The 13,212-nt window shown below is 47.7% G+C and overlaps 5 protein-coding genes across 6 annotated transcripts; 2 read left to right on the top strand and 3 right to left on the bottom strand.

Annotated features, from left to right (window-relative positions):
• The first annotated feature begins 177 nt into the window (after positions 1-177).
• Positions 178-3,700, top strand: LOC108147734 (annexin B10). 2 transcript variants are annotated; one of them, XM_017274463.2, is made up of 5 exons: positions 178-345; positions 1,214-1,925; positions 2,806-2,987; positions 3,097-3,099; positions 3,498-3,700. In XM_017274463.2, the coding sequence occupies exons 1-5, from the start codon at positions 334-336 to the stop codon at positions 3,552-3,554; spliced, it is 966 nt and encodes a 321-aa protein (XP_017129952.1). In that variant the 5' UTR covers positions 178-333; the 3' UTR covers positions 3,555-3,700. The 2 variants fall into 2 exon arrangements, with proteins under 2 accessions (XP_017129952.1, XP_017129953.1); XM_017274464.2 differs by lacking the exon at positions 3,097-3,099.
• LOC108147735 (TIP41-like protein) lies at positions 3,614-5,246 on the bottom strand. The gene is made up of 4 exons (XM_017274465.1): positions 5,118-5,246; positions 4,720-5,054; positions 4,052-4,271; positions 3,614-3,984 (listed from the first exon to the last, which is right to left on the bottom strand). Exons 1-4 carry the CDS (start codon positions 5,127-5,129, stop codon positions 3,736-3,738), a joined length of 816 nt encoding a protein of 271 aa, XP_017129954.1. The 5' UTR covers positions 5,130-5,246; the 3' UTR covers positions 3,614-3,735.
• Positions 5,247-5,914: 668 nt separating this feature from the next.
• Positions 5,915-7,907, top strand: LOC108147725 (xaa-Pro aminopeptidase 3). Its single transcript, XM_017274454.2, has 2 exons — positions 5,915-6,397; positions 6,462-7,907. The coding sequence occupies exons 1-2, from the start codon at positions 6,026-6,028 to the stop codon at positions 7,719-7,721; spliced, it is 1,632 nt and encodes a 543-aa protein (XP_017129943.1). The 5' UTR covers positions 5,915-6,025; the 3' UTR covers positions 7,722-7,907.
• Positions 7,838-9,999, bottom strand: LOC108147726 (delta(3,5)-Delta(2,4)-dienoyl-CoA isomerase, mitochondrial). The gene is made up of 4 exons (XM_017274455.2): positions 9,862-9,999; positions 9,560-9,725; positions 8,870-9,494; positions 7,838-8,062 (listed from the first exon to the last, which is right to left on the bottom strand). The coding sequence occupies exons 1-4, from the start codon at positions 9,911-9,913 to the stop codon at positions 7,964-7,966; spliced, it is 942 nt and encodes a 313-aa protein (XP_017129944.1). The 5' UTR covers positions 9,914-9,999; the 3' UTR covers positions 7,838-7,963.
• Positions 10,000-10,580: 581 nt separating this feature from the next.
• Positions 10,581-13,085, bottom strand: LOC108147743 (G2/M phase-specific E3 ubiquitin-protein ligase). The gene is made up of 3 exons (XM_017274474.2): positions 12,709-13,085; positions 12,134-12,633; positions 10,581-12,059 (listed from the first exon to the last, which is right to left on the bottom strand). Exons 1-3 carry the CDS (start codon positions 12,805-12,807, stop codon positions 10,814-10,816), a joined length of 1,845 nt encoding a protein of 614 aa, XP_017129963.2. The 5' UTR covers positions 12,808-13,085; the 3' UTR covers positions 10,581-10,813.
• Positions 13,086-13,212: the final 127 nt, after the last annotated feature.

Raw genomic sequence — 13,212 nt, 5'->3', positions numbered from 1 at the left:
TATATATCATAGCGGTTGGGCCTGCACAAAACTTCTGTTGCCCTATGTAAATATTTGCCATCCCATTAAACAGCGTTTTTTTTTTCTGTGTAAGACTTGTGCTCTGTAGAGAGAGCAAAAAGCGGTGAGCACAGAGGCGAAACCCCAGTGCAGTGCCTCCCATTTCCAAATTCAACTACCTATTATTCACCAAGAGCAGGCGGAGACAACAAGACGTCGCCAGAAGAAAAATATAAAATCTATTAAATCCCAGAGAGAAATCGTCGACTTGCCAGTTTACCAACTGAACATCGAGGAAACCCGCAGACAGCCAAGAATTTTTCAAGAAGCGCAATGGATTACCAGGTCAGTTAATACCAGGTGAAGTGGGATGGCATTGTTGCATTATTGCACTTATTGATTTGCCACCGCGATGCGTCATTCGATACACAGGAAGAAAAAATTGATAGACGTGCCTAGGGCAACAAAATGTATAACTTTTAAATCGGATAGGATGTACATCTGCGGTGCAATTAATAGCAGTGACAGAATGCAAAGTGCTCAAAAAACATTTCTTTAAGGCATGGGAAAATTTTATTGTAAAAAAGTTTCAAAAAACCTTTGATATTGTTTTAATTTTTCAAGGTTAATGCACCTGTTAACAGTTCCTTAAAATACACTTTTTAATTTACAGTGGCAGATGATTTACGAAAACACTTATAAAACCTTGTTTTTTATCTTTGTATAGAAACAAAAATGTTGTTAAAAACATAATTGTTTTTTTTAATATTTCCTAAAATATTATTTTGTGTATTTGTTTCATTTGTCCCATTTAGTCTATAGTAGAAGCTTCACGAAAATATAAAATTCAAAAATGGTTTCCAAACTATTTTGAATTGCTATCATAAGCTAACTACTACTGTTTGAAGTCATCCGTTTAGCGGGTTTTTCAAATAGCCTAACGAAAGTTGTGTTTTTCTAGACTTAATCGACTTTATTGGTGTCATTAAATAACTTAAAATTAATATTACAAAACGGTAATTTATGCATTCTCTTAAATCGAAAAAGAGGAAAAAATTCAAGATTAAATTCCATTTTGGATTGGCAATCGAACATGTCAAAGTGATAAGTCAAGAAACAAGACCAAATTGATACGGGATATCACCAAATTTAATATTTATTTTTTTTCTGTGTGATGTGCAACTATATTTTGAACTTATTTTTCGCCGTGTAGCCCGTGCCCACGGTGAAGGACGCCAGCCCCTTCGACGCTGCCCAGGATGCCCAGGTGCTGCGGTCGGCGATGAAGGGATTCGGCACCAACGAGGAGGAGATCATCGAGGTGCTGGCCGGCAGGAGCAACCAGCAGAGGCAGACGATTCGGGCCATCTACGAGGCGGAGTTCGAGCGGGACCTGGTCGAGGACCTCAAGGACGAGCTGGGCGGCAAGTTCGAGGACGTGATCGTGGGCCTGATGATGCCGCCGGTGGAGTACCTGTGCAAGCAGCTGCACGCCGCCATGGCCGGCATCGGCACCGAGGAGGCCACACTCGTCGAGATCCTGTGCACCAAGAGCAACGAGGAGATGGCCCAGATCGTGGCCGCCTACGAGGAGCGCTACCAGCGCCCACTGGCCGAGCAGATGTGCAGCGAGACGTCCGGCTTCTTTCGCCGCCTGCTCACGCTGATCGTGACCGGCGTGCGCGACGGACTGAGCACCCCCGTCGACGCCGGCGAGGCCAAGGAGCAGGCCGCCCAGCTCTACTCCGCCGGCGAGGCCAAGCTGGGCACCGACGAGGAGGTCTTCAATCGGATCATGTCGCACGCCAGCTTCCCTCAGTTGCGGCTCGTCTTCGAGGAGTACAAGGAGCTCTCCGGCCAGACCATCGAGCAGGCCATCAAGCACGAGATGTCCGACGAGCTGCACGAGGCCATGATGGCCATAGGTCAGTACTCCCCCAAAAGCTTCGCTGATTTTAACTTTAAAGCACAAACTAAAACAAGTTAGATCGACTTTAATCAGCTAAAAGATTTTAAAATAAATATGCCCCCAGGTGGCGCCATCTGCCGAACTCCAGGGACACTACAGTGAATTTATATTTCCAATATCTTCTAAAATAATGGTTCGATTTGGAACATTTAAAAAAAAAAAATTAAAAACAAACTAAACTAGAACTTGAAAATTAAACCCTAAACCTCATACCCTATAGTTTGGTTATACCAAAATAAATAATACTTTGTAACCCTGTGCAACAGGTAGAAAATTACATAAATTTTTTACTCTATGAGTAACTAGTAGAAAAGTTTTGATTATTTGCTTTGGTGATAGTTTGGTTTTCACATTGTATATATTTTAAAGAACCATAAATAATGAATGATTTTTTTTTATTTTTAAGTTACAATGCAGCTTTGAACAATTTCACCATATTTTTTTAATTTTATATATTTTTGTTGTAATAGTACATTTTATTAATGTTTGACCAACACTTTACAATTTGATTCCTTAATTTATTCATGTGAAACAAAAAAATGAGTTTGACTGAATTAGTTGCGTAAATTCAATCTTCCAAAAGTTCTTTAAATTATATAAATCCAGCATGAACATAAAAGTTATAAATACCTTTCAATAATAATAAAATAATAAATAATAATTTAATACTTAATGATATTTTCACTGCACTTATAAATGGCTTTGAGGTACTCCCTTATTGTTATTATATTTATTTTATTTTAATACTTTTGATTGGTTAATGCTACTACACTTTGTTTTCAAAAGTTATCTCTTGTTTATAAATATATCTGCATCTATCATCATCTATCTTCTAGTTGAGTGCGTCCAATCGCCGGCGGCGTTCTTCGCTAACCGACTGTACAAGGCGATGAATGGGGCGGGAACCGATGACGCCACCCTCATCCGCATCATCGTCAGTCGCTCGGAGATCGACCTGGAGACCATCAAGCAGGAGTTCGAGCGGATCTACAACCGCACGCTGCACAGCGCCGTGGTGGTAAGTGGATCTCGCGACGATCGCGAGTGCTTAGCACCTGGTTAACGCATCCCTTTACCCTTTTTTTTACTTGTATTCGGTATTTGTTGCGGTGATTGTGTTGTCCTAGGACGTAAGTATTGGCCACGGCATTGGTGCTACCCGTTGGAATCCCCGATTTCAGTTACTCTCCGAACTGAGATGCTCTTTTTGCACTACAGTTGCTAAGCGTTCGCTTCCTAACAATTTTCAAAAACTAACCCAATTTGGCATTTAGATTTGTCTGTAGATTGGTATCCATATTGCATTAAAAAATGGGCATGCTTTTACGTAGGGTTGCACTTAAGATGACACTCACCTGTTTATTTTCTGTCCAAATCGACTATTGTTTATCAAAATTTCATTAATGGCTTACTGTTAAAAAGTATGCACAAACAATATACATGCAAATGAGTAATTGTAGTGTAAATAGGGCATGAAATAAGCCCAACTCCGAACTTGTTTCATCCCGTATGTATGTTCTTTTTGCAGGCGGAGACTTCTGGTGACTACAAACGGGCCCTGACAGCCCTACTTGGCACCGCCTAGGCGTGTGGATGCTGGCAGCTGGTCCGCCCATTGTTATTCTCGTATTAATAGCCGTATTCTTAGTGTGCCTTTTAGGAAATCGCTTTTAATGTCTGCGCATGCGCCCACGGATGGCAATAAATAAACGCACATAGCAGCAGTTCAAATCAATATGAGAATATGAGACGGGGCATCTGGGGAATCACTTGAAGAAGAGCTTGTGCAACTGCTTGGTCTTCACGGGCAGAAAGTTCTGCATTTCATCTGGGTTGGTCCAAAACGCCACAGAGTTCTGAAGGTCTATGCAGGGCGCCTCCCGGTGGATGTATTCCTTCAAAATGAAGTCGTTCTCAATCTCGTGGTGAAAGCGCGTGTCGTGCATCCGGATGAGCACATCGTCCACGCGCAGGAAATGGCGCAGCAGTATGAAGAAACCAGAGGGCATCACGCGCTGTCAAAGTGCCAGTGATGGTGTCTTACAAAAACGGTCATATTGGCTGTTAGCGGGTGGTACTTACGATACGAACGCTCATCACCGAAATACCATGGTCGTGCAGCTCGTCCTCGAACAGGGTTAGATCATGATAGAAAATGATGTTCTCGCGCTGCATCAGCTTGAACTTGTTGAGGGTCTGATCCGTGCTCTCCGAGCGCACCTTCTCGTTCATGGTGCCCTGGTAGGTGGATGTGAATGTCCAGTCGAAGGGCTTGAACTTCTCCTCCATGGTCTGCTCGGGGCTGGAAAATTGAAACCAACTATTTAATTCTAAGCCAATTTACTAAGGATTAAATAATGATTTATGTTTATATTTAGACAGTAATAGATATTTTTGACGATTTTTGGAATGTTTAGTTTGAAAAACAAATCGAAATTGGTCGGGATCACATAAGTTGTGTTAGCCATTACTTATAGTGTCTTTTACAAGATTCACACACATAGAAAAGCACATAAATCAGTTGTTATATTGCTATAAAGTTGTCAAGATGTCTTACAATTCTTTTATAAATAAAGTTTGAGCCAATTGATGGAAAGGAATATTTGTGGTGGTTTGGCTTATCCAATCCAATATTTACTTAAGATTTCGACAACATTTTTTGAGTTAAAAAATGTCCGGATCAAACTGGAACTAACTAAAACATTACCCAATTGAGGGCCTAGAGTTTGATATTTTGAATGAGTACCCACCGCGTTTCCCGCCACTCTTGGGCGCAGGCGACCTCCAGCGGTTGCTTGCCGTTGTCCACCAGGGCCAAGGCCTCCATGGGCTTAAACTCGAGGACGGCGCCGTCCTTGTGCTGGAGCACCAGCCGGTTCTTGTGGAACACCATGTCGGGCAGGTGGGGCAGCTCCAGGGAGTACTGGTAGTGGCAGAGGTCGCAGCGGTCGGCGGAGTCCTTGGGGCAGCACTCGTTGGTGCCCAGCTTGCAGCTGCTCTTCAGGATGTGCGACTTCTCGTAGCTGATGGCCCAGTCGTGGAACTGGATCGCCTCGCTGTCCACCGGCAGCCGGGGCACAAAGCACTGGGGATTGGCTTAAGTTTAAGTTTCGCTTGGCCTTTTCGGATGGCAATCACCAGCACCTACCTCGTTCGACATTGTCCGCAAATATCACGAAATATTGGAACTAACTAATTCGCAAATCGGTTGAAAAGCTTTTGTTTAATTCCGTAAATTCCGCTGCAGATTGCACTTTGTTTTCCTATTAGAGATGGACCTGTCAATGCTCCTATCGATGACTTCCGAAGCTTAGTGGCGTTGCCAAATATTCAAAAATTAGGGATGGGAAAATGATATTGTAGATTGTAGTTGTTAAATTGGTTTTGAATATACATTGTTATACTCTTTCCTATTTAATTAAAAAAAATAGTTTTTTTATAGTATATAAATTTATATTATTGACTTAAATTCTACCATTTTTGTTATTTTTTGGCTCTTTATATATTTTAAGCTCAATATAGATCGTTAACAGCGCCTGCCAATTGTAACTATTAAATTGGTTTTAAATAATCTTTTAACTTGTACCAAGGTTAATTGTTAGTTTCCTTCCTTTTAAATTATAAATATAACTTCTTTAGCCAGAAAATGGTATTATTAGCTTATGTTTTACCATTTTCATTATTTTTTGACTCTTACTATATTTTATGTTCAATATCGATCGTTAACTGGTCCAGCCAATTGTAGCTATTAAGTTGGACTTAAATTATTTTTTAACTTGTACCCCAGTTAACTGTTATATTCCTTCTTCTTCAATAAGAAAAGCTTCCTAATTAGCCTGAAATTTCTTGATTGGGTGGGTTGGTTGATTTTGACTCCTTATTTGAAAGCTCAATAACTATCGATAACAGCGCCTGCCAATCGGCGGGACACTTGCTCGCCGCCATCTGGCAACCCTGGACGTTTCGCTTTTGTTTTTATTCCGGATTGTTATTGTTTTTGTCAGTTTTTCCGGCTCTTATGTGTGAAGCGTGTTGATTCTGAGCGGCAACTCAACGATGAATGTCCTGCGGCGCCTGGACCGCCTAATCGCACCGCATGCGCACCGCAGTCCCGCCATCACCACGTGCCTGTGGCCACAGCGATGTAGGAATCAATCCTCGACCAGCTCCTCCGGCGGTCCGAACTCCACGGTCACGCTAGATGCGTCCGAGGTGCGCGGCGTGGCCCAGATCCTGCGCCAGCAGCGGGGAAACCTGGGCCAACCCACCAGCGTCTCGCATCCGCACCTAATCCGGCCGGACGAGCTGGTGCCGGGCGTGGAGATGGCCGAGTTCAAGGAGCGGCGCAACCAACTGATGCAGAACATCCGCGCCTATGCGCGCAGCTTTGGCGGCCAGTTCAACGGTCACTCGAGCGCCAGCCACATGGTGAGCCCCCCTCTTCTCTGCTCCCCGAAACCACATGCCACTATTAACCACATGCCACACACAGTTGGTGCTGGGCGCTGCCTCCAAAAAATACATGAGCGGCAAGATCCCCTATGTGTTCAGGCAGAACTCGGACTTCTACTATCTCACCGGCTGCCTGGAACCGGACGCCGTGCTCCTGCTGACCATTGACGAGGCCCAGAGCGTGCAGTCCGAGCTGTTCATGCGGCCCAAAGATCCGCATGCCGAGCTCTGGGACGGACCGCGCACCGGTCCCGAGCTGGCCGTGCCGCTCTTCGGCGTCACCGAGGCCCATCCGCTGGCCCAGCTGGCGACGGTGCTGGCCAAGCGGGCCGGCGACCTCAAGCCGCACATTTGGTTCGACCAGAAGAACTGCGATCTGCCGTCGCTGGCGGAGAATATGGTGCGGCTGAGCGGACAGGAGCAGCGTCCGTTGCTGCCCGCCTACACGTTCGTGGAGGCCATGCGGCTGCTCAAGTCGCGGGCCGAGATGCAGCTAATGCGGCGCACCTGCGACATAGCCGCCCGCTCCTTCAACGAGGTGATGGCCGAGTCGCGGCCGGGCCAGTCGGAGCACCACCTGTTCGCGGCCATTGACTACAAGTGCCGCATGCGCAACGCCAGCCATTTGGCCTATCCGCCCGTGGTGGCCGCCGGCCAGAACGCCACCGTGATCCACTACGTGAGCAATAGCCAGCTGCTGGGGCCGCACGACCTGGTGCTGATGGACGCCGGTTGCGAGTACGGCGGCTACACCAGTGACATTACACGCACTTGGCCCGCTGGCGGCCGTTTCACGGAGCCGCAGCGCACGCTGTACGAGATGCTGCACCAGCTGCAGGCGGAGATCATTGGTGCCGTGATGAAGCCGGGCGGCGAGACGCTCGACCAGCTGTTCGAGACCACCTGCTACAAGCTGGGCAAGTATCTGCAGGAGATCGGACTGGTGGCCAAGTCGGTGAGCGAGTACAAGGAGCTGGCCGGGCAGGGCTATCGCTTCTGCCCGCACCACGTCTCCCACTATCTGGGCATGGATGTGCACGACACGCCGCATGTGCCGCGCAACACGCGCCTTGTGCCGGGCATGGTGTTCACCGTGGAGCCGGGCATCTACATTGGCCACGACTGCGGCGATGTGCCGCCCGAGTTCCGGGGCATCGGCATCCGGATCGAGGACGACCTGCTGATCAACGAGCATGGCCAGGTGGAGGTGCTCACCGACGCCTGTGTCAAGGATCCGCGCGCTCTGCAGGAGCTCTGCCAACAGCGGCAACGCGACGACTCTGGCGCCACCGCCTTGTAGTTGTGAGCCCATTCGGCGCGGGCGGGATCCACAAAATTCCTAGTCATATGTCGCGGTACATCCTTCACTGCTCCACTGCATCCATCCCAAGACACAATAATTGCTCTAAGCGACAGTCCGAGTTCTAAAGTAAAGGCAGCTGGTGTATTTGTAAATGCATACATGGCGAATACATTTTAAATTCGATCCTCCCGCCATTTGTTTTCTCTGGGGCACAAAGATCGCAGATCGAAGATCACATATCACAACTTGGCAAACACTGGCTTCTCGTCCTTGGTCAACTGGGCGGCCACTGCCTGGGCAAAGTCCTCCGACTGCAGGTTGAGCTTATTCAGCAGGCGCTGCAAAGGATAAAAGGTTTTGAGATTGAGATCATTGACCCTAAAAAGTTAATTTCTATTAGGCTGTTATTGCTACAGATATTGTTTCGAAGTCCTCAACTACATTGATTGTAAAAATATTTGCATTCACAGCCTATTATGTGTTTTATATACAATTTTGAGTTGAAAATTGCAGAATTTCGTTTTAAGGTTGTATATACTTAAGCATTTTTTAAATACCTGCTTATAAAAAGGATTTCCTTTTTAGCTTTATCAAATAAATACCACTATCCTACAACTTTCAATTGAATGGCAAAAGCTAAACTCAGCACTATGCTTATTACAGATATATACTTTAATATATATATAACATCAGCAATAGAGTACGTTATTTCATGTTTTTTTTTTTGTTAAAAAAAGGATTATTGTTTTGACTATATCAAATTCATAACGTTAGCCTACAGCTCTCTTTTAAATAATCTCAGTTAATTTGAAATGGCAAAAGTTAAAGTTCAATCCATCCAGTTATCTATATCGCTAACTTAAGTTTTCTATAGTGATATCTACTTTTCAAATGAATATTTTGTAGACTAAATCAAACTATCATTGTTAAAAAGGAAAGAGATAAAGTTCAATTCAGTCAGTTATTAATATTGCTAGCTATAGTACTCTGTTCAGTCTAATAGTGAAGAAATAATCTAAGGGATCTGATCTATAAGTTGTAAAACTAAAAGCAAAGTACACCTGCAATAGTAGGTAATGTATAAGCCAGTCATCTATACCTCCAACTTAGTACTAGCTTCTCTTAAAGATCTATACTACACCCACAATGTGGTCCAATCCCTGCTGGTTGGTGTGCTCCAGCGAGTAAATCATGTTCTCCTTGGTGGTCCTCACGGCGATGGGGCTCTTGCTGGCGATGATCTCGGCCAGGGAGAGGGCTCCGCTCAGTAGGGACTCCTTGTCCGGAAAGAGGCGACTCACCATGCCCGAGGAGTGGGCCTCGGCGGCCTCGAAACGGCGACCCGTGTAGCACAGTTCGCGGGCCAGCGACTGGCTGCCCACGACCTTCGGCAGACGCTGCAGGGTGCCCACGTCGGCGGCCATGCCGATGTCCACCTCCTTCACCTGGAAGAAGGCGTCCTCGGTGCAGTAGCGGATGTCAGAGGCGGTGATCAGGTCCACGCCGGCCCCAATGCACGCCCTGTGCACCGCCGTGATCACCGGCTTGGGGCATTGCTCCAAACTGCTGATCGAGTCCTGGTACAGCTTGATCGTGCGCTCCAAGATGATGCCCTTGCGGGCGTAGTCGTCGGTCTCGGCCAGCGCCTGGCCCAGGTTCATCATATCATTCAGATCGATGCCGGCGGTGAAGTGCTTCCCGGCGGCGGACAGCACGATGGCCCGGCAATCGGGATTGATGGCCAGTCCCTCCATGCACTCCTTGATCTCCCTGCAAACGGGTGGAGGGTGGGTAGGTTAATGCCATGGAATCTCCGTAGTTGTCACCAAACCCACATCCACATCTGCTTGTTAATGGCATTCAACTTGCTGGGCCGATGGAGCTCCACATGGTAGACGAACGGCTTGGGCGAACTGATGGCCAGGGTCTTGAAGTGGCCGCCGGATTCCGGACTCAAGGCGGACAGGTTCCTCTGCGGCTGCATCTGTATGGCTCGGATGGCTGGCGGAGATGCGGAAATGCGAAAATTTCAGACGGATACGCTTCTCACAAAGTTCACCGGCAAACGGACTTTGAACCGAACTCAGATTGCAGACCCGGAGGCCGGAATCTTGTGCTATCGGATCGGAGTACCTACCTGTGGGCTGGGTGGCCAGTTTCATTAGAGTGTTTAGCCGGGACAGCGACATTATTGCTTTAATAAACAAAAACAACTTTAGTTCAAATCCACTTGTTGCGGCAGCGACATTTGTTTTCCTTTCTTTATTTATCGATAAATGGCGGTGTTGCCACCTGGCTGGCGGATTCAAACTAATTAACCCCTTATGTGGCCGTTGTACCGTTTTAATTTTATTATTTCGTCATGTTGATAAACAAAGTAACAACTGCTCAACTGCTTTGATGCATATTAGTTTTATTTAATTATTGATGCATATGCATGCATATTAGTTTTATCTAATTAATTGTAAATAAATCCACAAGTGCAGCATAATTGTATGAAATTAATGGGCGAAAGAAAGGCCGAACAATATTTTTTCGTTTGCCGAAAAGTTGTAGGAAATGGCTACAAAATATTGAAAAGTTTATGAAAAACAGACTTTTTGAGCGAATACCGTGGGAAAAAAGGGTAGGTAACTTTGGATAAGTTAAGTTTAAATAAAATCTTACTATAACAACTTTCTTATTGGTTTTACAATTTACTTCTAAACCTTTTACGACATTACAATCGTAAAAATATTTTTTTGTATATATTTTGATTTAAAATTTTTTTCAAACATGCTCCAAACGGCTTATTGTTTTAGAATTATGGTAAATTTTATAAAGATCAGCCACAAATCATTGAAAGAGGTCAGTAAGTGAGATTGTATAATACAATGTTGTTTTTATTGAATAACTTATATGGTCCATGCCTATAGATGCCTATAATGCAGTCAGATCTGATTTTAAAAGTAAATTGAATGGTTTTCTAGGGTCAGTCGTAGGATTAAAACTAAAAGCGCAGCTGTGGATCAAACGCACGCATTTGGATCCGCAGCCTGGTCAGTGTTCCGTACCATGGAATGTAAGCTATCTCTCAAACCGATCCGCAATTATTTGCGGCTGGCCAGGTGGGCAGGGAGCCGCTGGCGGGTTCTATTGGCCACGCAGGACATGTCCAGGTTGCCCTGTTGGCGGTGACTGGGATCGGGAGTGGGAACGGGAGCGGCCACAGTCCTGCGACGCAGTGTCCGCCCGTTGGAGCGACTGGCGGTGGCCTCTGGCGTCAATGGGCGCAGGGGACGCCTGCCTCTTGGCTGTGCAGCTGGCAAAGAAGGAGACACGCGGCGCTTCTTGGGCTCGCGCTCTTTGCTTGTATCGGATTCCTTTTGCCCTGACCCAGGCATCCTGGCTGGCAGCGTGCGGCGCGAGCGAAGGGAACGCCGAGTGGGAGCAGCAGCAGCAGCAGCAGCGGCGGCGGCGTTGGAGGAGGAGGAGGAGGAGGAGGAGGAGCAGCCAGCCGGTGAGGCCTCCTTTTCTGGCTTAACGTTCTCCTGGTTTTCCAGTGCCTGCAGTCTGGCGCTGCTGCGACGCGGTAAAGCTGCCGATGTTCCTCTTGCTCTGGCTGCTGATCTGCGTCCTGCACGTGGACGTGGACGTGGTGGTGACACCTTTTCAGAGCCAGACGATGTTGTTGCCAAAGTAGAACTGGATCTGCGTCCAAGTGCAGTGGCTGCAGAGGTTCCCGGCGGGCTTGGGACGGATCTTGCTGGATCAGCAAGTGGCTGGACAGGCTTTCCACTGGCCCCAGAGGTGGAGGGCTCCTCCTCCTTCTTCTCCTTCTCCTCCTCCGCCTTCCCGGTCACGCGACTCTGCTCCTCGATCTCGACCACGCGGCGGAACACGTCATCGTCATCCTCGGTGTCGGAATCATCCCACACGGAGGCGCTCAGCTTGGAGTGAACGGGATCGCGTGTGTTGTTCATCGTGCTGTCGTCGTTGACCCCGCTCGGCTGGCTCCTGGACGCAATGGAGCGGAGCTGGGGGAACTGGGCAATCAAATCGAAGTCATCGCTGTCGGTTTGATCCTCGTCAACCGTTACCACCGCCGGCGTGGGCGGCCGGGCGGCGGGCGAGACGACGGGCGAGACCACCGAGCAGACGCCGCAGACATAGTCGCCGTCGAAGGGATTGGCGCAGTAGCAGTGCACGGGATTGGAGCCGCACAGGTTGCAATACAGCAGCGACCCAACGTCGCCAAGTCGACCGGTAGCTTGTCGGCAGAAAACGGCCGTGCAGGCCTGATCCCGAAGCAGTTGCTCTGCAAAGGCATTCGGTTCGGTCTCCCAGCTGGCGTCCCTTTGAGGACATAGAGGAGATGGTGGTTAGAAGAGGGTAACTACTATGGAACTGTGGAATGGCATGAAACTCACTGGTTCGAGACCGAGATGCCCATCAGGGCCACGTCGTGGAACTCCTTCGAGTTGTTGCACAGCGGGCACTTGAAGAAGTAGCCGGCCGTGTTGGCGTATTCCTGCAGGCAATTGCGGTGGTACCAGCCATTGCGGCAGCACGGCGAGATGAGGCAGGTCACCACGCTGAAGCGAACGCCTTCGGCGACCAGCAGCTCCTGGCAGATGATGCAGTTCTCCGCCTCCGACGGCGGACGCTGGCGATTGCGGCGCACATGCTGATGGCAGTAGGACTTGAAGGTGTCACGGAACTGGTTCTGCGCCAGATTGTTGATGCCGCACTTGGTGTGAAAGGTGCGCCGGCATCCGTTCTTGCAGCACCCGATGTTGGCCCCACCGCGATGGCAGTAGCAGCAGGTGAGCGGCCGGCAGCGCTTCGCCTCCGCCAGGATGTCCTCCTCGAGGAAGCGCAGGATGCCGTGGCGCTGGTTGCCGCGCTGGACGAGATTGGAGCTCAGGTACTGGGAGGAGCAAGGGAAATTATGTATGTAGCTGGAGTTCTCTGAAACTCGGAATTCGTAACTTGGTTCACCTACCAGACAGTTGCGGTGCACCGTTATCCTTCCCTCCGAAAGGACGGGGCCGAGGGTCAACTCCTCCTTTTCGCTGCTGCGACACAACACGCACATCGTCATGGTCGATGCGTTGCGGTCCTCGAAACTCCGTTTAAAAACACAACAGATTCCGAAATTTGCAAGATTTCCGAAATTTTCCGATTTCGGAGCGCTGAGGCGCGTCGCGCGCTAATGGCAAACCAAACAATCGAAGGCAAATCTGGGCGGGACAGTGTTGCCAGATGCTCAACGCACAGTCTTGCAATCGCGATTTGAATTGAAATAATCAAGATCAAGTCAAGAACAAAGTTTTCACTCTTAAAATTTACGTTCGTAATGTTCGCTTTCTGATTGCATACTGAGCTAAATGTTTTCTTTGAAGTTTAAACTGAAGAACACGTGACATTTTTCAGTTCAATTTCTTGCTTTAATGTCTAAGCCTCTAAGATCGAAAATTTCTTTCTAAAGATACACTTATTGGCCTTT

This window comes from Drosophila elegans, unplaced genomic scaffold (genome assembly GCF_018152505.1).
Source record: "Drosophila elegans isolate 14027-0461.03 unplaced genomic scaffold, ASM1815250v1 contig_149, whole genome shotgun sequence".
NCBI lineage: Eukaryota > Metazoa > Arthropoda > Insecta > Diptera > Drosophilidae > Drosophila > Drosophila elegans.
This window is presented reverse-complemented; position numbering and strand designations above follow the sequence as displayed.

Coding starts and splice junctions, on each gene's coding strand:
- LOC108147734 (XM_017274463.2), top strand. Junction 1,926..2,805: donor CGAGGCCATGATGGCCATAG/GTCAGTACTCCC, acceptor TCTATCTTCTAG/TTGAGTGCGTCCAATCGCCG.
- LOC108147735 (XM_017274465.1), bottom strand. Junction 4,272..4,719: donor CAAGAGTGGCGGGAAACGCG/GTGGGTACTCAT, acceptor TCAATTTTCCAG/CCCCGAGCAGACCATGGAGG. Junction 3,985..4,051: donor CGGTGATGAGCGTTCGTATC/GTAAGTACCACC, acceptor GCACTTTGACAG/CGCGTGATGCCCTCTGGTTT.
- LOC108147725 (XM_017274454.2), top strand. CDS start 6,026: ATGAATGTCCTGCGGCGCCTGGACCGCCTAATCGCACCGCATGCGCAC. Junction 6,398..6,461: donor ACTCGAGCGCCAGCCACATG/GTGAGCCCCCCT, acceptor TGCCACACACAG/TTGGTGCTGGGCGCTGCCTC.
- LOC108147726 (XM_017274455.2), bottom strand. CDS start 9,913: ATGTCGCTGTCCCGGCTAAACACTCTAATGAAACTGGCCACCCAGCCC. Junction 9,495..9,559: donor ATTAACAAGCAGATGTGGAT/GTGGGTTTGGTG, acceptor ACCCGTTTGCAG/GGAGATCAAGGAGTGCATGG. Junction 8,063..8,869: donor AGCAGGGATTGGACCACATT/GTGGGTGTAGTA, acceptor TATCCTTTGCAG/CGCCTGCTGAATAAGCTCAA.
- LOC108147743 (XM_017274474.2), bottom strand. CDS start 12,807: ATGACGATGTGCGTGTTGTGTCGCAGCAGCGAAAAGGAGGAGTTGACC. Junction 12,634..12,708: donor CGGTGCACCGCAACTGTCTG/GTAGGTGAACCA, acceptor TGCTCCTCCCAG/TACCTGAGCTCCAATCTCGT. Junction 12,060..12,133: donor GGCATCTCGGTCTCGAACCA/GTGAGTTTCATG, acceptor ATGTCCTCAAAG/GGACGCCAGCTGGGAGACCG.